The sequence below is a fragment of the Fistularia commersonii genome, chromosome 1 (genome assembly GCF_037954325.1).
Source record: "Fistularia commersonii isolate RoL2024-O1a breed Wild chromosome 1, RoL_Fcom_v1.0, whole genome shotgun sequence".
Classification (NCBI taxonomy): domain Eukaryota; kingdom Metazoa; phylum Chordata; class Actinopteri; order Syngnathiformes; family Fistulariidae; genus Fistularia; species Fistularia commersonii.
In genome coordinates, this window is record NC_141284.1 from 11,228,088 (window position 1) to 11,255,559 (window position 27,472).

The 27,472-nt window shown below is 40.8% G+C and overlaps 1 protein-coding gene across 6 annotated transcripts in view; it reads right to left on the reverse strand.

Moving 5' to 3' along the window:
- Positions 1–8,936: 8,936 nt before the first annotated feature.
- prkd3 (protein kinase D3) overlaps positions 8,937–27,472 on the reverse strand; it is a 42,819-nt gene continuing 24,283 nt past the window's right edge. Inside the window, exons 3-19 of one of the 6 annotated variants that reach the window (XM_086147631.1) lie at positions 25,398–25,536; positions 21,222–21,353; positions 20,548–20,705; positions 19,206–19,398; positions 19,001–19,078; positions 18,723–18,909; positions 18,027–18,150; positions 17,750–17,827; positions 14,713–14,989; positions 13,351–13,400; positions 12,948–13,020; positions 12,748–12,854; positions 12,384–12,545; positions 11,394–11,492; positions 11,048–11,315; positions 10,575–10,660; positions 8,938–10,474 (exon numbers count right to left, since the gene is read on the reverse strand). In XM_086147631.1, the coding sequence (XP_086003757.1) occupies positions 10,301–10,474; positions 10,575–10,660; positions 11,048–11,315; positions 11,394–11,492; positions 12,384–12,545; positions 12,748–12,854; positions 12,948–13,020; positions 13,351–13,400; positions 14,713–14,989; positions 17,750–17,827; positions 18,027–18,150; positions 18,723–18,909; positions 19,001–19,078; positions 19,206–19,398; positions 20,548–20,705; positions 21,222–21,353; positions 25,398–25,536 (2,385 nt within the window). In that variant the 3' untranslated portion in view covers positions 8,938–10,300. Of the gene's footprint in view, positions 10,475–10,574; positions 10,661–11,047; positions 11,493–12,383; positions 12,546–12,747; positions 12,855–12,947; positions 13,021–13,350; positions 13,404–14,712; positions 14,990–17,749; positions 17,828–18,026; positions 18,151–18,722; positions 18,910–19,000; positions 19,079–19,205; positions 19,402–20,547; positions 20,706–21,221; positions 21,354–25,397; positions 25,537–27,472 lie in introns of all 6 variants that reach the window. The other 5 variants (XM_086147612.1, XM_086147621.1, XM_086147601.1 and 2 more) reach the window with 5 other exon arrangements.

Genomic DNA, 27,472 nt, shown 5'->3' on the forward strand with positions numbered 1-27,472 from the left:
AGCTTCGACACCCCCCCCCACCACCACCACACACACACACACACACACACACACACACACAAACACACACACACACACACACACACACACACACACACCACCACCGCGCCATCACCGCCGCTGCCAGACCACCCGCCCACCCTCCGACCCTCACTCCACCCCGATTGTACACCTGCGCCGCCCGAAAAGAACGGTTTCATATGAAAAGCGTCATTATAAAAAAAGAAGAAGAAAGAAAACAATCTTGTTGCATTAAGACCGATTCACCCCACTTCAGCTGAGCAACAAATCACCCCCCCCACACACACACACACACATACACACATACACGCCGTTCTTTTCGAGAATTTTAAATGCTTTCGCGTTTCCGTGAATGATTACGCGCAACCCTTTCTCTGAGAAGTTGAAGATTTTGCTGCAATGTGTGCTCAACATGATGTATTAAGTTATGTGGGGAAAGTCCGGTGTTATATTTATTTCTGAAAACGGGCCAGGCGTCCAAGTGTGTATGGACTCTCTTGGGCAATGATCTGAACGCGCACAAAACAGATCATGTGAATTGTGAAATATGTTGCATCTAGTATCTCATTAAGTCGTTGAAGATCATCACCTCTATCTCCATCTGGAAATTTTGTCTGCTACATAATTCCAAGCCAACTTATATCACAAATATCGATCCCTAAATACCATTTGAGAAGTTTTTAAAATAGGGACGTATTCTCCGGGAACGTGTTTTAATTACTGATGAATATGAATTATTGCTCGAGAGCGCCCTCTCTCGGCTACTCCCTAAAAATGGATCTGTTGTCTTTTTTGTTTTTTTTATTGTCTTTTGTAATTAAAGCGATACTCATGTTTGAAATTAAGTGTTCGAGGCATTTTACAATTTGCTGTCGTTCTTCTTGGCTCCTAAATCTCGGAAATTGCCTGCACGTGTAAAAAAAAAAAAAAGTCAAAATTTCACACCTTTTTTATTTGCTGATTTGAATATCTGCATCCAATATATGCGCGTCCATCAAAAGCTTTCACACAGTCATTTGTGCCGTTATTTTTTGGGGGAGTAAACTTGCATAATTGTATGTTTGGTTTTTTGTTTTGTTTTGTTTTTTGGTTTGTTTGGTTTTTTTGTTTGTTTTTTTTTTGTTTGGTTTGATTTGGTTGTTTGTTTGTTTGCTTGTTTCAAATCCACTATGATTTCAAGCCGCCCAGGCCTTAGTTCCGGGTGTCCTCACCCGGACTGTACAGTATTTGTGCGACACAAACATCAAGGTGAGCCTGCGGTCCGGTGCCACGTGTCACTGGTTGTACATCTATTTGACTGCATATTTACGCAGGAGCATAACTATCAGTAAAGAGCCCCATTAGTATCGACGAGCAAACCTGTCTTGTTGACGAGGGACTAACAGTCTGCTTAACTTGGAAATGAGATCATGAGAAAAAAAAAAGCTCTGCGTGTGTTTGTGTGCGTGCGTGTGTTTGAGGATTGGGGATTGAACCGGCGGATGTGGGTTTGACTTCGACTGTCTTCTTCTTCTTCTTCCTCTTCTTCTTCTTCTTTATATTGCTTGCAAAAGGGGTTCAGCTCCCAAAATGAAAAAAGACGTTGTTTTCACGATGATAAAACGGCCGAGAAGAAACATCCTAGAATATCATGTCACGTTTCGATTTTTCAGACTGGAGCAAGTGCATTTTCAGACACGGGTCACACAGAGATGAATTATAATTATTTCGTTTATTCTACAATTTTACAGGTATATGAGCAGGCCTTTTTACACTTGTTCCATATGAAACGCATTTGAAATATATATCTATATATATATATATAGATATATATTTCTCAGCGTTTTCTCAGCAGAACATATTTATTTGTTTTCAAAAGTTGTTTTTTGTCAGTAAATTCAGGATAGTTTCTGCACACATTTGTGAATTGATTATAAATGTGCATACTGCATATTTTCCTATTGCCCCAAGGAAATAAATAATGTGTCATAAGTTTTACGAAAAATGCATTCAGTTTGAAAGAATCTAAAATCCCCTGATTTTTAGGTCCTTGACCTGTTTGACATAATGTTCCTGACATGTTACTAATTCCATGGTTAATCATCAATACACCACAGACCCTCACATGGGCGAAGGTTACATTTTAGAAGAAGTCAAAAACAAAAACAGGGGGCCGGATTTGATTCCGTGTTAGCAGTTTTAATGCATTTATTTTGACATTTTTGATCTGACAGCCACCATATTCATATTTGCTGGATGGACCAGCAAAATCACAAAGCTGAATTTATTTTCCACACTTCAACACTGCGCTGCTACCTCCTCTTCAATTCCAAACCATTTTCCTCCACAGTGCAGGGATTTTGGTCAGCATCTGACCCAAAAGAGAGCCTACTGTCAATAAATATCTCGATATGTATACAAGCCAGTATTTCTTTCACATTTGGCTCTTAAGTCACTGTTTCGTTTACTGTTTGGTTTCCGATAGCTGAGTGAATAGAGTGTGATCTAGACACTCCTCCTAAACCTCTGTAGAGCATTATGGTTTATGGCACGTTGAAACACTATAACAGAATTAAATATATGGCTTCATTCAATTCAATTCAACTGAGATTATATCTTTTGGGAAAAGATATATTCTTTAGTGCAGACCTGACGGAAAATGGTGTATGTAACATTAAATGATCTCAATTTTGCTATTCTGGTAAATATTGCATACTGACAAATAAAGAAGAGCTTTTTTTTAGCAGCAGTTCACAAATGAGAACACTTGTTTTCAACTATTTTTCCCAGTTCATTTCTTTAATCACCTGTGATACTTTCACATATTTGGTTGCATCGCTTTGCAGGTTTTGTCAAAGGGCAAACAAAAAGCACCAAACATTTAATACTTTTGCAAAAGAAGGCAAATGCTGGACCTACACCTGCAGTGGCCTAAAACAACCCCACTAGTCTTCTGATTTCTTTCCAGATGCTGTTGGGTGCTCCTTAGGTCCAGACCAGGGAGGTGGAAACAGGGAAGCCTCCACTCTGAGGAAGGCGGACCTCTTGAACATTCCTTTGAACACCCAGGAGTTGTTGGCAGGAATGTGTTAAAACTTTAAGTTTCAACTCCCAAAGTGATCTTTTTTTCCAGCTGAAATACAGAGATTCACTTGAGAATGTTGCCTTTTTTCGGCCTTTGTGTCTCCCTGAGTGCACCAAGTCTGCAAAGCAGCAGAGGCCAAAGGGTTAAACATGTAATTCATCAAAATTAAAATTTCTCTTAGAAAGCACTGGAAAAAAATGTTTGCTGCCAACTTGCCTGTAGTGACAGTAAACATTCCAGAGCCGAGCTGGAGTTTGGACTTGCCATTATCTGCCACAGCTGTGACAACGCCTGTTGGCCGCAGGTTTGTGGCTGGCCACGCTGTGTTTACCTGGAAATGAATCTGAAAAGCGGCAGGACTGGGAAGGCACACAACCCAGTTAAATAAAAACTGAGAGCGGCCATTGCAACGAGATGCAGTAGGGGGGAGTCCAAAGTTATTGCACCGGCCCCAGTGGGTCAGGGAGCAAACACAGGCGTAAACGGTCTAAGGATATCCTCAAATACGTACCTTTTGATATTGAGAGGAATGCGGCAAGGAATGCCATTCAATATGTTTTGATGTTGACTGTTTCCAGGACATTGCAGATTCAGTGCTTGTCCCTTGTCATGTTAAAGTATCCTATGTTGACCGCTGCCCTTCATTTATCAAACAAGGTGACAGTTTATCTATCGGACCACAGGAGTAGAATGCAGATGGAAGGACACACTTAGAGATGCACAGATCGGCTGACACTTAAGAATCTATGTGCACTACATTGCAACAGAAAGCAGAGGTCTCTGTTTTTTTTAACTTAGCTTCCATTTCTGTCCTCATAACTTGATTGTACTGACAACGTGCGATGTCCAATGATGCTCGAAGTGTCACTGGCCACTAATTTGGTCCATTTTGAATAGGATAGTGTCGGAAAAATGTCTTAACCAAATACCTGCAGATAATAAGGTTTAAATTAATTTAAAAGGAGTCATTAGCATAAATCTCAAGCTTGATGGACTTTTTTTTTGAATGTGAGAAAGCCCACAGTGTTTGCTTTTGAAACTAAATATCATGTAGATGATACAGAAAGAATAGAGGCGTATTCACATACACGGGTAAAAATGAATCCAACGAATTTTCTGTCGTTTCTTGGCCTTAGGATATATCATTGGGTACAAAAAAAAGAATGAATAGTACTGGTGAATAAAAGAAAAGATCATACACCAGAAAAGAGGAAGGAAGGAAGTATGATTGGATTAACAAACACGGATCAATAAGAAAGTGGAGAACGCCTCGCCAACATCAGGACCACCTTGCATACACGTGTTCAGACGTCATGTTTTCTCCTTGCGTCTCTCTGAGCTAAGACATGTGGAAAGGATGCGTATTAGAGCCAAAAGATTTAATATCATCAAATCAGCACATTGTTATTCATTAGTGGACCAACTGCAGAGTCAATAAACATTTAATCACAGACTGAAGGCAATTAAAACAGGAGGGGTTCGGTACTGCTATGTTAATTAATGTGCCAGGCTCCCATGGGAAGCTCTACATTTAAATATCAGTGCTATCAGACCTGTGCCGTAATCCACAATGAGCCGTCACCGTTCATACTCGGATGCCACGCTGTCAGATCCATGTCAGAGTGGAGGAGAGGACAAACCACAGGTGATGATTAAAAGTTGCAGAGCAGTAATTGTCTTTTCTTATCCTAACTGACTTGCAGAACATGCAGACGCTTGCAGGGGCACTTCCTGCATGACAGCTTGGTTAATTGATCAGCTATTTTAATCCAACTGTGGCTCAATACAGACGAATGTAGCCATGCGTCTTTCTCTGATCGCCGTACTATTCGGTTTTATCAAATCTGAGGCACTCCAAGCATCACTCAGGGGCCTCTTGAGAAAACACACACTCACACATCTCAACTACATCTGAGACGGGCTTTTGTCCATTTCCTTTTCTCATCACTTGCTCATCCAGTCAATCAGTGAGGTTTATATCTGCCGCCGTCTTATCTGTATTTCAGGTTGATGAGAAATTCAAGTTTGGGATTACCTCTGACTGCTGACCCCAACCCATCTCAGACAAAAGGTCAGGCTTGCAATTTCATTATCCTCATGCTCCAGGGCCCTGCACAACAAAATCTTACACTCTCTCGATCTCGGCGTCTCTGTCGACCTGTCAAGTGCTCGACTGCGGCCCTTCTTTCGTATGCATGGGATAGAAATTAAAAGCGGATTGTGGAGAAATTATATCTGGTCTACATTAGGGGACAAAAATCTTTTTTTCCAGACAGTTGTCTCCTTCCTGTATGGACTGAGGGCCCATCCATATGCAGATGGCTAATTTGTAGTGTTTACAGAGGAGCATAGAGGGGGCTGGCAGCTTATGAAGAGGGCTGAAAAGGGGCTGCCTACGTGTCACCCCAGGAGCCTGGTGGTAAAACCAGCCCTAGCAGAGCAACAACATAAGTGTCCAATCTGTGTTTGCTTACCCGTGGACACTGATGAGAGAATGCCGGTCGGGGGGCCGTAAATTCTGCCTTTTTACAGGCTCTGACAGCTAACAGGCTATTGGGAACAGAGGTCCAATGACACAGCCACTCAACAGATTAGCACCTCATCAGCCTCCTACAGCTTCGAACAAATACGATCCCTGCCTCCTTTAAGACACAATAGGGCCACCACTAAACAGCAACAACCCCCTAAGGGAGCCCCCACCTTTCTCTGCCACAAAACTTCCCGGTCTGGCCTTTCTCTTGGCCACAGCTGCATCAAGGGGTCCTTCACCAGTCCCTGGCCCACCCTGACCCCAATTGGCAAGATGTGTGTATTTCAGGTGAGCAAATATTGCCACTTGCCTGAGAGGTCAATGGCCAGCCCATTCAGGAGGGGTGGGGATGGGGGGGGGTTGCGAATTGCGCCTGCCTGCCTCCTTTGCAACAGGAGTACATGCAGCCTGACACAACAACTCGTCCACCGGAAGTTTGAGGGGAATTTTCCAGACACAGCTGGAGTCAACAAATCAAACATACTATACAGTTCCTCTGCATTTTCCAAGACAATACACCAATACACTCTTATCTTATATTTTCTCCTTAAATTACATTTACCACAGGGGAAGAATATGTTCCCTCTGGCACCCATACGCATACCTTTTTACTTTTGGTTGAGAATTCACGGTGTAATTCTCATTAAAAGAACAATTGTCAGGGAGGGAATTTGTTGAAAAAAAAAAAAAGAACTCTGATAACATGCAAACATGCAGGTGTTTAAAGTAAATTTTGTCAGTCACTTGCTTGGTTTTGGTCATCTTTGTCTCAAAAACACAGGTTTGAGGTGTAGATGCCCTCTGCTGCTGCATTCATTTGTCACTCAGGCCTTAATGTGGAAAAATAGCAAGGGAAAAATACATCACGTGATGCGAGATTGCATTAGAGATTTGGCACAGGTGTGTTGGGATTCGTGCCCTTCATCAAGGACACAGGAAGAAAATATAAGAGGCTGAGTACTGTGAAGGTATAACCAGCTACAGAAATAAAATATTCAGCGGAAAGAAAAATGACTTCAAGACTCATCTCGAAAAAGTTATTATTCCATTTAATAATTTCAACAAAGGAAGTGAAATCATGCAGTGATTACTTGGGGTCATTCTTTAAGGTATTGAAATATATCAGTATATTTAATGGTAATGGTTGAAAGATGGCATACGAATGACAAGCCAGCAGGGAATACCACACCAACATTCCCCCAGATAAAGGCCAGGGCCACAGCTTAAGAACACACAGCCAGCTTAGGTAGGGACTACAAGCCAGTGGCTGCCGCCACCTGTGTATTAGGTCAGAGGAGGATGTGTAAGCGCAGAGGACCACCTTGATCTCCCTGGAAGTCAAATAGAAATGTGGATAGCTGTGTCCTGGGAGGCCCTCTCTGCCATTACGGTGAAATAGAACTGTCCCAGAAAGCAAACAAGATCTCCCTGCTTCCCCCCCCAGACCAACCTTGTCTGGGTGATGTGTATTTTTGTTGTTCTGTTTGTTTGCCTGTTTGGTCTGGAGCCCATGGATATCCAGCATGGAGTGGAGTGGGGAAAATAAAGCAGAGGGAGGGTGGGGAGTGGGGAAGATGCAAAACGCACACTTTAAAATAAGTTTAAAAAAAGAACGATGCCTACAATTTTCAATTAAGCTACAGCACGTTAAAATTAATGTTTAAAAGTTAAAAACTCAAATTTTCTATGAAGACTGAGAAAAAAACAAACAAACAAAAAACCAAAAACAAATTGGCAAAATATGCATGATCAGTAATTAAGAGTCCTACCTCCTGCTTTGGAAAATGGGACATTAATCGATTGACATTAATCGAGACGATTGACAGCCAAGTACCCTCAAACATTTGACTATGTGCAAACATCATGTCATTTTGGAGACAATAGTGCAAAGGACTTCATATGTAAAATCATGATGCACAGTTTAAACAAAGGAAAAACAACTAAGGGATTTTTACCTTACACTGACTATGGAGCAACCTTCAGAGTGACACCTTCTGGGAGTAAAAAGAATTGCTCTCAGATAGAATTTACTGCAAGTCCTCAGGGAAGATAACTATTTTCCTCATCATAATTCAAAACATACCACCACCAACTTTTAACCGCTCTTAAACTCATGCAGAAAAAATTGAAAAAAGATCCAGTTCATTTCAATACCACATCACTGGTACGATTTTCTTGACAGATAACTTTGGGTCCTGTGAGACGTGTCTGTCCTCGTTAGTTTACACTTCCATACATTCAGAGACATTGAAAAATCTTTCTAATGAGAAATGTGAATATTTCAGAGCTACTGGACATAAGAACATTATCTTCTTCACAGCAAATCCATGTTCAGTGTTTAGATAAAGGGTTTAGGCCGTGGATTGTCCAAAGCTCAAATCAGGACCAAGGCAAAGCTCGGGGGAACATTCAGAAGAAGGATGTTAGAAATAGTAATGTCTAATTTCAACTTTCTAAACCTCTTGTTTCGGTGGAGTATTTCCTATTTAAGTGCAATAACTAGTCAGCGTAAAATCAGTTTCTATTCGTGTAATTTAAAGAGCGTGTTGACAAAATCCTTAAATCTCTAACCTGCCAGAGGAGGGAGATGTTGCACTTTATTTCTTCTTTTATTAACCCCATTTTCTCCCCATATATTTTCTATACTACTGCAAATCCACTTTCCTAGATTGTCTCAGTAAATTCATCCAACAGAAGCTACAAGTTCCCTAATATTTTTTTCAAGCGATGTTTTTGTTTACTATGTTGCTGAAAGGCTGGAGTATATTAACTCTGTTGTTTTGGATATCTTTTCATTCGATTTTTTTCAAAAATTGTCAGCAAGGGCTATTAAAATCTTGCAGTGGTCAGTCAGTATCTCAGTGCAATAAATGTGAAAGCATTTAGGTAAATCAATGACAGCTGGCTATTCACTGCAAACTGCGATGAACTCTCTCTTTAAACAATAGGGCTTTTCAAAGATTCAGTTCCAAAAATAATACGTTTTATTCATTCTGCTGGAGCCAAACACAGGTTTGATACTTGGAGGGCTCTCATGATAGCATTTATCATGAGTGGTTTCAAAGTCCCCCACATCACCACTACCCTCTTTAAACGTGCCATTATTCCCTTGTGGCGAGCGACTGGCCCACCAAACTGCTCATGTGGTACGACAATCACATCCAGCTGCTCTGAAACACATGGCACGTGAAACCACTGCACACAGAACCCAGTTGCTGCAATGCAACACATAAATCTAAAAGCCAGGACGGCTTATGTGAGTGTGCAAGCCAGGGGAACACAAATATCATAAAAAGGACTGGTAGGTCCAATGAGGTACAGATACACCAAAAGGTAAGAAAATTTCCCATTTCCATAATGTGGGTCTTTATTCCATCAGTCTGTGCTGAATTATACAAAACCAATCCAACAGCAACAAAGACAACAGGAAACATGACTGTACTCCCAACATTCACTACAACAATGTAGTATACTTTACTCCCATATGAACCAAATTTAACTCAAATAACCACTGCTTTTTAGGCAACCTGGCAGCTGAAACAGTCCAGACAATGTAGTAGACACAAATGGATTCCAGAAGAAGGGATAACAATATTATGTTCTAGGGAAAACCTGGAGTAGCCACCTGTGGAGATGTGATGCATCAGATATCACATGTTCCAGAGTTGTAGTACAGAAAGAGTACATTGAGACATGGTGCTTCAACATGAAGTTTAGCGTAATACTGAGCAGAAGAATTGGCTCCATTATAGCATTGACAGTTCAGCTTTATGGGGTATCCACACAAAAACAACAAAAGAAAACAAAAACAAACAGACAAGAAACATTAAAATTGATAGATTTCGTAACAATTACATCATGATCTCTCTTTCCCAGGTCATATAAAGATAAGTCTTTATCTGGGACTAACAGATGATACAGCTAAGTCTGAATGAAAGGGACAAAGCCGCTGATACTGCTGGAGCCATTGCAGCTGTCTACAATTTATCACACTGTGCAACCTGACAGCAGGAGCTATCTCTAGCAGCATAGACTTTTTACCCAATTGTTATGTTCAGTGGTAAATGCAAAAGTCCCACCACATTTACTAAATACATTTAAAAAACATAAAAATACATGATAGTTCCAGTTTCATGGCAAAAGTCTCTTAAACAGTTTGGAAACAAGAAAAAAAAGAAGTTAAATTCTCAAGACACTAAATCCCTTGTGAAAAGTGCCCTTTACTCCCGGGTTGAGCTCTCTTTGTTCCTCCTCTCTTTCTTACTGTCAAAAGCAGAGCCATAGTATTACTCAAACTGAAGCACAATGGCATAAACAGTGACTTTACTGTCAGGTTTATTGCATATTCTTTGCCTTTTCAATGTTTCTATAAGTCCAAGGAATGTTCTGGTATCGTGCAAAGAGAACGCAAACATTCTTCTCTCCTGACAAGTTTCCGAGTGCTCTCCTGTGGCTTGCATCCCCGTTTGCTCATTGCCAGTGGCAGTGCATCACACTCCACATTCTGGTGGGGGTTCCCGCTGTTGTAGCCTCTGGAGAGTCAACCTCCACTTGACTGGCCTCCCTGTGTTTCCACAACAAACAGTACTGAAGGGAAAATCCACCACTCCCACGGCTTTATGCAAAAAGTCCCACTGACAACCTTACTCCTCAATATTGTGTGACGTGATAAGCTCCTGGTGCCACTAGGGGTCCTCCTCCATGTCCTCAATGTTGGGCGCCATGATAAAGTGTTTGGGGTAATCAAGACTGTGCTCGTCCGCGTACTCCTCCCAGCGTGCATCATCGCTCTCGTGGGTGATGTAGCGTTCGCCTCGTCTTGTCTCAAACTCCCTGAGGTCCAACCATGTCTGATAATCCTAAAAAAAGGTAATCATTTATTCTATGGAATATCCTTACAGTGGAGTTTAGAGTGACCCTTACTTTCCCATAATGGCTAACAAACATAAAAAAAATTACCTGTAACCAGGGATGGCTGAGACACTTATCAACGCTGTACCTCTTCCTCATCTTGACTTGGAGAAGATTGTTGATCAAATCTGTTGCTGTAAGGAAAAAAAAAAAAAAACATCATTTCAGATTATATAAATACCTTGCTAAATATACAGAGGTAATACACAATATGTCTAACCAGCAAAATGACACGGCCCACACATAAGAAGTTGATTATAACAAGTGCAGCACAACAGAGACACTCATCTCACTAAACATGTGCATAAACACCAAAATCATTTGGTTTACCTTTTCATATTTTTAAAGTTGTGTGTGTGGGAGAAGGTACATTGAGCAGTGATTCATAACTAGCGCAGAGTTCAGACAGTTTAGATGTGTAGGTGGGTACGATAGCTCTGTGGCTAAGTTGTCTGAGCATCTCTCTGACATTGAATCATAAGTGCAACCTGATAAGGGAACAAACTAAAACATCTCCTTACCCTCTGTAGAGATGTCTTTCCATGGCGTAGGGGGATACATGAAGGCGGCGTTCTGAATCTGATCGTTGATATCCTCATCCTCGTTGAAAGGGAATGTGCCACTCAAGCTGACGTACACAATGACACCCACTGACCACATGTCCAAGGAACGATTGTAGCCTTTGCTTCGCAGCACCTCAGGGGCCAGGTAAGCTGGGGTACCCACCACTGACCGCCGGAAAGATTTCTCGCCAATGATGCGGGCGAAGCCAAAGTCGCACAACTTTACCTTGAATACGTCAGAAAAATTAGCCAATTCACGCATATCAGTGCATTTGGTCATGTGCAAGAATCCTTGCTCTTTTACCTGTGGATACGGTTCTGCGGATGCCAGCAGTACATTCTCAGGCTTCAAGTCACAATGAACAATGTTTTTGAAGTGCAGATGTCTGAGAGCCACAAGTATCTGCCACAAACCCAAGTCGAAAAGCACAGATTTAGGTCAGAGTCCAACATAAAACTATATACTCTACTGTTTAAATGTTTTAAAGAACACTAAATACCATATGGTACAAACAGGCAAATGTTTGTACAATTTCTGGTACTGCCAGATGGAAAAATGACTGCAGTATAAGCATACTAATGCCCTCAAATACTTCCATCTTGACCAATACCTTTGCATAAAAACATATAATCTCATCTCATCATTCCATCTATATTCCATGGGCAGCCACTAGCTAGTGCTACACGCACATTTGCCAGTGGCCTTGTACCAAAACCGCAGTTTGCCTGGCTTTCCTATTCTGACCCTAGTTTCAACAGTGGTCCTCCAGGCCACATCAGAGCCAGGGTTGCCACAGCTAATGGGGCTGTTGTTAATGGCCCCGCTCCTGTTTGGGATCCAGGATTCATAGAGGCCCAGAGGTCCACTGTTCCTCTAATTAGGCCACAAAGCCACCGGCACATTGCAGGCTGTAATCCTGAGTAAGGGAGGAGGCCATGATTCTGAGCAGACTGATCCAGTAAACAATTCCCCACAACGAGGTCACCACACTAACTAACAGTCCTAGAGCTAGAACACAGTGGGCTTACACACCCCATAAACATAGGGGAGAATACACAGTCAGAGGGAAAGAAAAGCATTATAGACAAATAAAGACCATGCACATGTGCTTGCAAGTGGTGACGGAGGATGGAATTTAAAGAAAGAAAACATGAAATTATGCAACTTTCCTCTTAATGTAGAGAAACTGGCCAGTCTAAGTAAAGTTGGTACACGTGGAGGGTCTTTTAAAGACACAGAGAAAAAGAGCTGGTTTTAAAAACAGGCAAAGAAAAACCTCTGAAGCGCACACACCTGGGTGACCAGAAACTTGGTGATGCGTTCAGGGAGCTTGCTCCTCTCACTGGACAGAATCATTTCAAGCATGTCACCATGAAGCTTTTCCATGACAACAAATACCCTTTCCGGTGTCTCGAACATGCACTCCAAGTTGACAATCCCAGGGTGATGCAGATTCTGTAATGGCCAGACACAGACATTAGATGCTGACTTGTGAATACAATGCCAGTAATGCAGAAGTCCTAGCGAAGAAATTAATTTTAAATCTTTGCTTTGAAAGCACTGAAAGAATCAGTATTGTGGGGACATGCTCCAGTCATGGTATCCTATATCACTACTTCCTGTCCATATTTTACAGTCAGATGTGTATGCTTCTCACCTGTAATATGGCCACCTCATTCCTTAGCTGACTTTCTTGCTTGGTAGGGAATCTCATTTTGTCAATGACCTTGATGGCCACATCTCGGCCACTTTTCCTGTGTTTACCTTAACATCAGGTGGCACACAACATCATAAAATATCTCTGAGATATAACGTTTGAAATGTCTGTATTTTATGTTGATCCATAGAAAAACGTACCTCCATACACAATGCCGAACTGGCCTGATCCCAGTACTTCATCCGAAAATATCTGATACACAGAGGCAATATCCTGCACGGGGAGAGTATTCTGTATATTACAGCAGGTAGCGGTCATTTGTAAACGTGGACAACATCACTTGGTATAAGCCATATTCCCTTGCTGGTATAACCAAATACAGAGCTGTCACTAAATAGTGAATTGAAAGCAATCCTCCAGCTAGAAATAGGCCCTAGATAGAAAAAAGCAAGACCTCAGCTTACCCTGATGGTTTTGGGAAATATATGGTGCTACCACGGAACATATTTTCAACAGTTTGTGAATTCATTCTTGTGCTGGTAAAATTGAGATATTGTATAACAGTGTGTCAGAAAAAAAAAAATGAAAAGAAACTTAGCTCACCACATTCTCCTGGATCTGGCAATTGGATACCGATATACTGATGGACAGCTCTTCTAGAGGGGAAAAGAACTGACTTTAACCAGTGATCATTGGGCAATCATAGACAGCGGTACACTGCTTGCATATCAGCTGTTATTTTCCAACAACCTTCAAGTTTATCGCACATGACTGAAATAGGTCACAGCTCCAGATCATGACCCGTTTTATTACTCAATAAACTGGCAAAAAATAATGTGACTGAATGGTACAACTATGCAATAGGATTCATAAGTGGGATGAAGACAGCTGCCGGGGTCAATTCAGGCATATTGTAGAGAATTAAATGAGGACTGGAGATAGAATGGTTTGAACAGGATATGCTGATGTTGAGGCTGTTCCAGCCCTTTTTTCTTTAATAACAGATGAGACGTTAGTTCATACTGATTCTTGCTGATTCTATGTTTATTTCAAATTTCCCTAAATATCATAAGTGATGACAGATTCACAGAGCGCTCGGAAACCTCTAGTGATTTCTTTAGAGTGAATAGGTAGTGGGTGTGTTCTGACTATGCGTCACTGTTTCCTGAGTTTCTGGTATGACGCTCATATCTCACTGACAGCGGAGCACTTTCCTGTAAATAACTGAAGCTATCATATGAACCTCCAATATACCATTGAAATTGTCTGTAAGGAAAGAAGCTCTATACACCTCATTTGTCAAAGGTCTTATCTCCAGATACCGCCTTGCTTATATCAATTTAGTTGCCGATAGACACCAAGACAGAGTTTCACCCTGAACATTGAAAAATATGCCCAAATTTCTAAGTGTTTATGTAGCATAAAAACAACGCTCAAGTCTTAATACGTGTCTTGATTTCTAAAATGCTTTTTTTCTTCAAAGTTATACCTTCAAATCATGTGAAGCATCTCGCAACTTTTCTGACATTTGTTAGAGCCCTAATAAGTTTCAGCTTTTGTAAATAATCCAACAACACATTATTAGTCACATCTGCTGTAACTGCCTTCACATGGCCACAAACTGCTGTCTGGAATAGTCTTACAAACAAAATTAGGAGCATTTTTATATATTTGAATATTGTTATTGAAGGCATATAAACTTACCATTCGGGGGATTTGTTGGGTACATGGATTTGCCCCATTACTTAAGACTATTACTGGATGACTTTAATGACTTTTGATTGGAAATTTCTACTGAGTAAGCAATTCTCAAATGTCAGCAGTAAAAATCCTACAATTTTCAAATACAGAAAAAAATACAGAAAAAAGAAAGGATTTAATGGAAAGAGCAGTTAGCCGGACAGCTGCTGTATATGAAATCTTTCAGCAGAAGAGATCTGCAACCTTCGCTGTGGTTGTACTTACTATGATCTTTGCCCTGGCCTGAAGCGCTGGTCACACTGGGCTGAGGGGTGACAGGCATCAGGGCCTGTCTGATGGCCTTTTCCCAACCCTGGGCCACCTCCATGCCGACTCCCGAAGCAGCTAGCGCAGGATTGTGGAAGTGACTGCCGTTATTCTCCCCAACGTAGTATACCATGGTGGCGGTGATGATCTCAAAGCAGTGAAGGTTGCTGCCTTGTGCGAGATTACTGTAGTCTTTGGACTGCTCTACCTGAAGGATCTCAGACAGAGGGATTTCCTGGAGGGATTGAGATGAAAAATTCAACTGTAAACAGGACCATTTTTTTTTTGTTCGAGGGGCATTGTTGCACAAACAATGATTGTGTATACATATATATATATTTGTATTTATACACACACACACACACACACACACACACACACACACACACACACACACACACACACACACACACACACACACTGTATATATATATTTTGATGTATCCAATCAGGAAGAGGACACACACTCATATCTCACACAGTGTTTTTTGTGGCAAAGGTTAGGGATCAAGTCCCCCACTGCAATAAGACTATATCTCAAATGCCAAGATATAGAGATAATAAACACTAAAGAATGATGCATAGCTGTAATGTTTATTATGTAAAAGCCTGTGTAGTTAAAATTAATGAACAGACTTTTCAAAAGAGTATTAATCAAAAGTATAAGGCAGCCTTTCACACAGAAACCCGTATGTCTTCTGAAATCAGTATGTTTCATTGAAGAAAGGTGTTCTGTACATTTTCAGAAGTCATTTCCTCAATGAAACCCAATTTCCAACAGAAAACAACGATAAAAAACAACAAAACAAAGTAAATCCAGCTGAGGCACAAAAAGACTTAAAAGGTTGTTAATTCCCCACCTACTCAAATACTACCGAAAGAATAGACACCTCTTTAATGGAACAATACAAAAATATTAGTGGTAACACTCACACAATCACAGAGGTAGCTTCATACTCTTTTGCCCGCTGTAATCACAAGGTTGATAATTTTGTCCCAGTTCTATGTCCTTTGCTCTTCTCTGTCTTATGAGCACACTCACAAAGGACAGATGTACCTCACTTTAAAAGTGTCCCCTTCCCCTTGAAAATTCACTGTCAAATCAAAGAGAGGAGGGAGGGGCAAAAAATAAAAACACATATAGAGGTTTGAGCCAATCTGAGCTCAGAGAGGCGCACACTGTCCCCTACCGCGTGGCTCACCACAGAGTATCAGATGAAGTGCTTGTGGTTACTGGGTCCGGGTCACGTGAGCTGGCCCTGCGGTGGATTAAGCGGTCTGCTTTCCTGATTACAAGGCAAGACCAGCCAGAGGCCCCTTATGAGCACGAGCCGCTGGCGCTGGCTTGCTGCTGCAACTGGCCATTGAGCCGAATTACTACTGTTACACAGGGGGGTGAGTGTGCGGGTGGGTGAGTATGTGTGCTTATGTGGGTGCTCATTTGTGACAGGGATCAATCTGGCAGAGACAAAGAGAGGCCCCCTTCACCCCTCAAAAGAAAGCCACAAGTACAGGGGTCTCATCTTCAAAAGCAGAGCTCTTATGGTTTCCAAATGGAGAAAATGGCTGCCATGCCTGGTGAGTAAGCCAACATGCGACCACCACTAATCAGATTGGAGGTATAAATAAAAAAGGGTAAAGCAGAGGATAGTGGCCACAAATTGATGAGCAACAGGCTACAAACTTCATAGAAATTAGAGGAAAACGCTTAAGACAGAAGGTTTCCCGGACTATGCCATCTGGAGAAACAGATAATGTGGTCCACAAAAAGAAATTCTTGGCAGACTTCTTTTCTTCGGTACATACAGGGCGAATCTCACATTATATTTTATGGATAATGCCGTCCAGGTACTGCAAAGGCAAAAACCCAGGGGACAGAGTTCAAACTTAGGAGAGGAATAAAAGCTCATTCGCAGTGAACCATCAATTAAACTCCTGAAGGTCTTGATAATAAAGAGCCACATAAAGCTCTGAATAAACACACCCTGAGCAGCCTTTCCCTGCCGCGGTTTCCCACTCCGATACTTTGTGGCTGGGGAAGCGAGTTCTGAGGGGAGACACACGAGTATGGGAACGTCTTTCAGGATTGTCTCATAGTTGGCTTTGAACAAAACCATTCTGTTTCAGTCAATCACCTGTCAGGCACACACCTGCTGGAAACTGCCCTGCATCCAACACACCATCTGATTGTATCACAGCTCTAACCACAGTATGAAAGGTGGTAAAGTCTCAGAACACACCAAATGACATGAACAATAAAACAATTACATCCTCTGCCCAACACATAACTGCCAAAACACATATGGAAGTGTTTTCCGTCAAGCCTGCAGCTACCTCCTTTAGTTCTATGTGTGTAATTACTTTGCTCTTAAAGCCCTGGGGTAATGTAATGACTGCCTATGCTGATGACAGTTAGCGGAATGTGTCACACATTGTCCACAACTACTTTTATTTTATGTTATTCTTTATTTTTTGCAAGAAATTGCAGTGTTTCACTCTCAGCTACCATTAAAGTGGGTTGAACAGTGTAGCAGCCAAACTGTGTTATATGAGTACTATGTTTTTTGTGTACTATCTTCTTTGTAAAACTGGAAAATGAAAGCCTTACACGGTACTATGAAGTGCTACTAAATCTTGGAAGGTATCAAGCCGCAGCTATGAAAGAAATAAACTTTAATGAGTCAGAACGACCTCAGCCAGTTGCACCAGAAACAGTCTTAATGTTTTGTCACAAAATTATTAGCATAAGATGTTTAATATAATTTCATCTCATGCATGTGGCAGGACAGATATTATTCAAATATGGATATAATTATGACTAAAGATCTTATACCTTTGAATTGTCACGGGTTGTGCAAGGCTGCCAAAATGAAATAAAAACAAGCTGCCAGGAACACAATAATGATTTGAGTTCATTAACCTGTCCTGTTGTAATTAAGGTCTAGAATGGAGGAAGCGCTATGATTTTCCAGGGATGAGAGCGTTCTGTGCTTACTTTATAGAACTTTGCACCTGTGTCATTCTGGAACAGACTCAAACTTTTGCTGTCCAGCTTCCAGTAATGTCTCTTCCTCTGCGAAAATGAGACAGAGAAACACAATTTAGTACAAATAACTGAGTGCATCCCCTGCTGATATGATTTTTTTTTTTTTGTATTTTGTTGCAGGAGGAAGATACCTTCAGGGCTGAATTCAACATATTATCCCCAGCACATAGGCTCAGGTCATTTCAGACTGGCTTCCTCTGTTGGAATCTGGGGTTATCAGTCTTACCAGGTTGTCCTTGCTTGTATAATGAACCATCCAGCCTTCTTTCACAACAGTGGAGCTCCTCCTCTTGGTGTGTTTGATGGACTGGACCACCCGCATCAGTGGGATATTACTGCTCGTGGAGGGGCTAAACGAAGGCATGCGCACAAGTGGAATTTTACAGGCATGACACACTAACTAATTGCACTTGAATTTATCTTTTGCTAATTAATTAAAACCTTTCTCATCGTATTTTTTGAGACACTGTAACTCAGATTTTTGTTCTCACAGATGAAACAGCACAAGAGAGAAGAGGAATTGGTGCTTTTTAGTGTTGAATAACCATTAGAATGACCAGTTACACCTTTTTCATAACATTTATGGTTTGAATTTGGCATGTCTAAAACTTAAAAAAACTGAAACAAAAACATATTTATTAACTAAAAAAAATCAAAACGTATGACAGTTATATATTATTTGAATGAGTTTTGTTATTTATGAAAAGTTGCAGATGTTTATGGTTTTCATCTGTCTAGAAATCTTGTCAGTGGAGCTGTTTGTAAATAAGAAAAAATTACAGAAATCTGAAAAGTTGAATCAGATACAATCACACCTTTAAAATGTTTGCGCTTCTGGCCCCTGTGGTAGACACACATCACATCTTTTTGCTGGATAGTCAAATAAAAATTGAAGTTGGAAGGTAAAAAAAAATCTTCACACCTAATAGCCTTGATGGGCTCTTCATCTTTTTCTCTGTCCATGAAGGGAGAGTCCATTTCAAACATCCTCTCATCTGGTGTGGAGGGTTCCTCTGGGTCATCCAGGCCTCTGCTGCCATCTATGTCCCCACTGTCCACCTCCATAATATCCATGGTGGTGTCAGAGTCTGGGCCAGGGCTGGCTGGCTCTTTGACAGCACAGCAGCAGTATGTTTGCAAATGGTAAACACACTACTGGGACTAAAATAACACAGTTCATGACCATGATGTAGAACTTACCTCCATTGAAGTCCACCTCTCCCAAACAGTCTCTTGGTACCTTTGAAGCACACCGCTTATGGCAGTTGAATCTGCAATCTGTTTGACATGATTTGTAAAAAAAGAAAAAAAAATCAAATCCAATGAGGGAGTAATTATGAAAAGGAAGAATAATATTTTCTATGAAACACGACACATGATATTGAGTATTCTTATGGAGCCTTACCTTTACACTGCATGCCCTGGCGAAAGAGACCCTTGATCAGACGCTTACAATACTGGCAGATAGTGGGACGAGTGTAGGTGTGTATGGCAAATGTGTGTGGCACCTTAACCCGCCCCAACACCATCTTCTCCATCCAGATAGGCCTGCCGCTCCAGGACAGGATCCGCTTCCCTGCCTCCTGATGGGACCTCTGCTGCTGAGGTAGATTGATGTGCGCCGAAGAGTATGGGAAAATGGGGGACAATCAGATTAGAAAAAAAAAAATGACATCAACAAAAAGAAGGCTAGGTGTTGTGAAGCATATGAATACTGCATCACAAAGACGATTTGACAGAACAGGACATGAATAATGACATGGCTGTACAAGAGGCAAAAGGAATCCATGAAAAATAGAAACAGGGAATTTGCCATAATGAGTTAAAATTATATGAGTGTTAATATGATCCGGTTCATAAATATTTATTAGATTTGTCATGTTTTACCACATATGAGTATTTATTTCTGGACTTATATGGCTAAACTGAGCAGTCTAATACCTGTAGCTCCTGACAGAAATCGGACGGAATCATTAATGTTCACTGCCAACAAGTGACAGGATACACAAACTTAGACTTCAATGACCTATGTTATTAGTATAATTATGTTTCATCTTTCCTGGACAAACAGACAAGAATACTCTAGAAAGACTTCTGTAAAACTGATTCGGAAGATGCCGCTGGATCAGGCGACACATCTACATGTGGCTCAATTAGATCTTATGCATTGCTGGTATTATACAACCGGGCCAACGAGTTTTAAACATGGATATGAGCCTGATTATATAAGTTTAGAGACATTAAACTACTGAGGAAAAGCCAGCAGGAAGCACCCATAACAACAACTTCACATTCCCTGCTGTATTAGTTAGACTCATTTAGAATGAGATGAAAACTGCAGCCAGTTCATTTTATTGGCAAGTATGTCTGCTTCTTCTTTCACAATTAGCAGATACAAAATTTCCCTCTGGATAATTTATGTTTGATAATGCATATCATGACCCTTTCCTTTAGGGGTGGAAACAAATCAATTCTACAACACATTGGTGATTTTTACTAAAATGGTAAATCATAATTGTTGATTCCCAATCATTATTATTTTCTTTACAGAGCTTTAAGTGATAAATATCCTGACTGACACTATTGTAACATGATACAAGTACAGCTACAATGTGTGTTGAGTTTAAGTTTGTGTATTGAAACAAAAAAATGGCCAAGTATGCAAAGGAAAAAGCTCCTGACACAAATTTTGATCTTCCCACCCCTGGGTCAAAGGCATCTGAGATGGAGTTGTGTTTCTGTCCCACCTCGTCCAGGATGACCGCAGCATTCTCCACCGGTGTTGGTCGGGAATTTGGGAGAGATGGTCCGGGCAGTGAGACATTTGACAAACGCCTCTTCCTTACACCGGTACAGTTATTTGGGATCTTAAAGGCACACCGCTTGTGGTAGTTCAGCCCACACCCTTTTGACAAATCAAAAGTCACAAAGTTTCAAAAATGTGATTAGATGTAGCAGTCTTTATTTTTACAATCAGCCACAAGATGGCCTCACTAAGGAGAGAGTTTGAATATTATTCATGACTGAATGTTTCACTGGCAGAAAATTTAACTGCTTAGCTGTAAGTCGTTCCCAGAGAGAACTTCCATTGAAAAGTCTGATCCAACAATGACAGATGTAATCAAAGACAAGAAAGGCTGCCACAATTCCACAGGGATATAAATGTAAAACATTTCACTGGCTGCAGTGATCAGACCAAATTTTCTTGCTGGCCTATACATCTCCCTAACACATTTTTGAGGTTAGCAATGCTGTGTGTTTGCGTGAGAGTGTGTTGAGGTATTTGTGAAAATTAATCTGGAGATGCAGTGACCAGACTTTGAGACAGTCGGCTAAATAAAAAGCCTGGCAATGCTACAGGCGGTTTGTGTGTGATTCAACTTTGAGTATGTGCATGTGTTTGTTTTAATGTGTGTCTGACCTTCACATTTGAGCCCCTGACGAACGAGACCCCACAGCATCTCCCCACAGTAGTCGCAGAAGGTGGGGGCCTTGTAAGAGTGAACATAAAGGGCATGGGGTCGAATCTGGAAATCTTCTACTGTGGCTTGAGCTAAAAAAAAACAGTAGACAAATTATTAAACTAATACTCTGAAGAATTAATGAAAAAACAAGATTCAAAGGAACAACACAAATGAGGTAATAATCGGACCAAAAAAAAGCAGAACACCCATTTACCTCATGTATACGACAACGGTTTCAAAGAGTCTTTTCACAACACTATAAAAGGCAGTACGATATTTTTGTCCTATCATATTCACATGACTACATATTGGTGTGATCATAACAACAAACAAAAAAAAGAACAGAAAAGAAATGTTTAACTTCATACGCTGTATGGCCAAAAGTATTCGCTCATCCATCCAAATAATCGAAATCAGGAGTTCGAAACACTTCCATGGCCACAGGTGTATAAAATCAAGCACCTGGCCATTCAGACTGTTTTTACAAACATTTGTAAAAGAATGGGTTGCTCTCAGGAGCTCAGTGAATTCCAGCATGTAACTGTGATAGGATGCACCTGTGCAAAAAATCCAGTCGTGAAATTTGCTTGCACTTCAATATTCCACAGTCAACTTTCAGCTGTATTATGAGAACATGGAAGTGTTTAGGAATGGCAACAGCTCAGCCACGAAGTGGTAGGCCACGTACACCGATGGAGTGGGGTTGGCGGATGCAGAGGTGCATTGTGCAAAGAGGTCGCCAACTTTCTGCAGAGTCATTTGCTACAGACCTCCTAACTTCATGTGGCCTGGTTCTGGGTTTGGCAGTTTCCAAGAGAACGGTACTAGTCTGACTGCACTGTGCCAAATGTGAAGTTTGGTAGCTTATGGTGTGGGGTCGTTTTTCAGGAGCTGGGCTTGGCCCCAGCGAAAAGAGCTCTGAGCGCTTCAACATACCAAGACATTTTGGACAATTCTACGCTCCCATCTTTGTGGGGACAGTATGGAGCTGGCCCCTTCCTTTTCCAACATGACTGTGCACCAGTGCACAAAGTATGGTCCATAAAGACATGGATGACACTCTGGTGTGGATGAACTTGACTGGCCTGCACAGTGTCCTGACTTCAACCTGATAGAACACGTTAGGGATGAGTTAAAGCAGAGACGGGAGAGCCATCCCTTCTCGTCTAACATCAGTGTGTAATCTCACAAATTTGCTTCTGGAAGAATTGTAAAAATTCCCATAAACACACTCCTGAGCCTTGTGGATGGCCTTCCCAGAAGAATTGAAGCTATTATAGCTGCAAAGACTGGACTAATGTGATATTGAACCCTATGGATTAGAAATGGGATGTCACTTCAGTTCATATGCAAGTCAAGGCAGGTGAGCAAATACTTTTGGCCATAGAGTGTATTACTGCTCTGGCCATACTAATACAGAAGAGGTCATCATATGTGAGTCAATTGCTTGGTTGTCATCAGTCCTGCATCCGTGGCAACAGGGCAAAGAGATATACAGTATGGTCATGTCAAATGACAAAGCACATCGCTATTATCATTTATAATACAAGGGAGCTGCTGACACTTGGCTTTCTTTTTCTCCACTTTTGTAAAAAACAGACTGATTCTTTACCTCAAAAAGACATTGAACTTTCTGGATGCAAGAGTGGATTCATCATGGCAGTGAATCATTGAAGATCAGAAGATAAATGACGGTAAGAGATGACTGGATGTACATTGAAAGTTCCTTTCGTCTCAAAGCCTGCATTTGAAAAGTCATAATGTATCTGTCTGCTTCACAGCTATCATTTAAGCAGCCACATGGACCAGGGACGAGAAGTTAATCACCTACACTCGGGTTAAGCAAAGAGCCATTTGCAAGAGCAAAGGTGATCATTGTGTGTGTCAGTGCATGGTTAATTTCCTTTGAGTTGATTCAAGCAACTAAATCTTCTCTTGCATGAATAAAGAGCATTGCCTGCTATTGTTGACATTATGAGCCACAGACCTGAACAATAAGAATCATATTTTGCAAAAAAAAAAAAAAAAACTTGCATCATGCAAAAATACAAGAAAATCACCTTAAAACAAAAATGTTATTTAACTTTGGAAGAGTGAATGGAAAAGAACTGCAGATTTTGAGGAAAACTGAAATGACTTGGGATGAGCCTATGAGACACTGGTTTACAGTTGGAAAAAAGACAAATTCCAATCTTGTTTTTTGGGGTTCAAAGTAACTGCTCAGCAATGCTGAAATCATAATCACTTTAAGACATTATGGCACAGCACCCAATGAAAAACAAGTCATCTGAGGCAAATCCCACCACATACTGTATTTCTCTCGTTCACAAAAATATAATTGCGAGCGTGTGTTGCTCAGTTTCGGTTTGATTTAAAGGAGAAGAAAATACTTGGTGGGTCACATGTAATGTGGCGAACACAGCTCACAGGCGCAGGCTAATGAAAGGCAGCATTCATGGGCTTTTTCACACCCTTATGCAAAACAACTGGCTAGTTCTTTGTAATCATTATGTAATGGTTGTCATTTAAATGAACATCAAAAAAATGCAAGGATAAATAAAAAAAAAAAATTCACAACACTTCTTGCGAACACAGTGACACTGATGAATGCAATATCTGTTAGCTTTGAGCAACAACCTCTGCACAAATGGATCGCCCAACACAGGAGAGCCATCGATTCAAGACAGGACTCCGGGGTCCACCTACGTCTGAAGGAGGACGGCCATTCTTTCGATTCATGTGATCCAACAGGTTTTACTCCTTTGTTTAGCTATAGCATTTCTTATTCCAATCCAGGTAATCCCAATAAGTTGCTAAGTTGCTCTTTTGCTCCACAGACGACACCCCTATTAGCATAACACCCATCCCTTACACCTAGTTTCTGCCGATCACTGGCAGGTATATTCAGAAACTCCCCATAAGTCATTAGAACCGAAGAAGCCTCTCAGATGAGGGGTGAAACGTCTTCCAGTGAAGAAATTCAAGTACAGTTGCCAGGACAAGAAGATTTTTACAAGAAAACAAGTTTTCTTATTTGAGTGTGGAGCCAAAAAAAAAAAAACACTTCTGCCTCCTCGCAGCAAGAGATGTAATCATAGTGTCTCTCCCATAGGCGCACAATCCAAACACTGGTTGAAAACAACTGATAAGAATGTTGACAGGATACTAATTGTGGGACTGAATACGGTTAATATTTTTCTCAGACTCAAACCAAAATTCTGGGAATGTGGATTTCTACTAAGTACCTAATACATAAAGTCCCCAAGGAAAAGAACTAAATCTATTGATTGTTATGTGATAAAAAAAAACAAAATCTGATATCAGGCTCTGGTGTGATAGTTATTCTTTTCCTAGGCTTTAAATTGTTTAGGTTACACCTGCTAATGGATTTGATGAGGTAGGAGGGATTACAAGGAGAGAAAGCATGCAGGCAGGGGAAAAGCCAGGGAGTAACAAGGACACAAAAGAGAATACAAGACAAACACAGACAGTGAGAAACAAAAAGAAGGAAGTTCTCCAGTCTTAAGTCAACATTCTTCAGCAGTGATGCCGTAAGTATCCTCAGATCCTGAATCCATACAATCATCCCCCATCTAAAGCCCTGAAAACAATACTCTCTGCTCGAGAAAGAGTGGAGGATATTCAGCACAGGTGGTGTCAGGTGCTTCCCAGTGGAGACATATGGAGCAGGAAAAAAGCATGAATGAAATTCTCAGACATTTGTTGATGTAAGTGCAGCATAAGGATTGGATTCATACATTGCAGGAACTGACATTGAAAAACCAAACACTGTGAGCAGTGAGACTGCTACAAAGATGAACCATTATGGAAACTGATGTGAATAGTTAAATGAAAACCTATAACTTAGAGAAGTGAAAGAGATTCACTGACTGGATATTTCATTAAATAAGAAGCTCAATCACTAAATGTCCACGTGAGCATAACAACAGCACATTATGTTTTCATAAACCGGCAGGTGCAACAATGATATCGAAGCACAAAAAATAAAAAGTGGTGATTCCTTCAGTTGAACATCATGGAATGACTGCTTGGCTTGGGGGATGCTTGTTTATGCTGTGTAATGTAACACTGTGATGTAACTCAAACGGCAGTTTGTATGCTGGATTACCTACCTGAAAGCACTACCTCAATGAGGTCTCCTTCATGGATGTCTTCTGCTGAGGTCAGCCTCTGCAGGATGTTCTCATCTCTTAAGTCATGACGGAACAGCAAGATTTTGTCGTACATGCCAAAGAAGCCGCACTCTGGGAACTGTGGAGAGGTATGAGAGACAAGTTAAGCTGTAAGGTGAGAGAGGTTAGGATACCAGTGTTAAGGGCTTTTGTGATCATCTCCTGCTACAGCTATCTTGAGAGGCTATCTGTAATTGAATCTCACTTCCCTGTTATGAATTCCATTTTCCCCAAACTATGCTTTTTGTTTTTTGTTTTGCAACAAGAAAAAAAAGACTTTGGTGTTTAACCAGTTTATTTATCTGTATAAAAGTCAGCTGTGCCCCCCCCATTACAAGGCAAACCTTTCTCCTGTGTTTAGTTAGAAGAGCAAGAAATTAAAGAGCACGGAATGGGACTGTTCCTTGATTTTTTTAAATGTTATAGGCTTGTCCAATTTGCATACACTCTGCTGGGCTGCCTTTGAATGTTGATCTCTGAAGAAGAATTAGATTCAGAAAAAGACAGTAAGGGAATTACATTCAGATAAACCTTGTCTGTTTAACACAGCACAATTGCTAAGAAAGGGGAATAAAAATTTCTAAAAATTGCTTTTCTATGTGAGTCATATGGAATATAAAGTTCTTCAGATTATGTTAAAAGATCTAAAAATTCTTGTCTGAAGTACAAAAGAAAGATGTTTCTCTGTTCCTGGGGAGCATATCATCACTTTTGCGAATCTGACAGGGAGGAAGAAACAAATCGAGACAAGATGGATGTTTGCCGCTGTCGTCCCTTGCTAATATTCTAGTGTGAATTTGGAGCCCTGTCATTTGACCATGAGCTTTGTCTCTGTGCCAGGCTGACTGGCGCAAGAGGATCCACCAGCTGTTTCCTCTTTAGCCAGGGTCAAACACAATGGTCAACAAACATCCATACTTCTGTGGTTGAAATGCACGAGGGACAACACCTTTTTTGGGCATGTGACACAGAAGACACCTGCTGCCTTTAAAGTGTAATAAAATAACACCATAAGAATTTCACATTCCACACAGAAAAAGACAACAACCTTTGGCACTTACTGAAGGCAACAGAATGGGTTAATTGGTGACCAGAGACTTCACAACATGCGAACAATTCCTTAAAACATTCTATGTTAGCTTGGAGTCATAAAATCCACCCCTTGCAGAATGGCCTCAATTCAAATTAATTATAATGTTGACATACATTCTTCAACAAAACAGAATATCAAAGTGTAATTGAGATGACACTGAAAAAAGTAAGAAAAAAAGCTTTTGTAAAACATTATGGTGTCACTCTGAAGATAAAATTGACATGTTGGAAAAAAACGTAGTTATTTCATACAGTTGACATTACAGGCTTTCATAATACTTATATTCTTATATAATAAAGAAAGAACTTTTTGAATCGTCACAATGCCTTTGGCATTTTACCACTCAAATCTTACCATTTCATACTTAAACATCAACCAAACTGAATACATTTTCTCAAGGTATATCTTAAATTATGCATTAAGGAAATTGGGACATGGGCTGCATGGTGGTACAGTGGTAAGCACTTCTGCCTCCTTTGTGTGTGGAGCTTGCATGTTCTCCAAGTGTCTGCGGTAGATTTCCTCCCACAGTCCAAAAACATGCTGCAGTTTAATTGGAAAAATTGGGAAAATAACAGCATGAATGGTTGTCTGTCTGTATATGTAGCCCTGGCGACCAGTCCAGGGTGTACCCTGCTTCTAGCCCAATGTTAATAATGGGTGGATGGAAATTGGGATGGACGGACATTTTCCCAAGACGCATAAGAATTCTCCAGGTTTTCTGAAACAGATGAAATGTCCAAACTCTTAAAACAAAAAATATTAACTGCCAATTGGATGGATAGACTATTGTGTGTCTTCACGAAGACATAAAAATCCAACATACACTTTTATTGATATTGCATTAGCAATATGATCATTATATTGCTTCTTCCCTGAGGTAAAACTCAATTCATCAGGATCCAATTCCAGGGCCTACTGG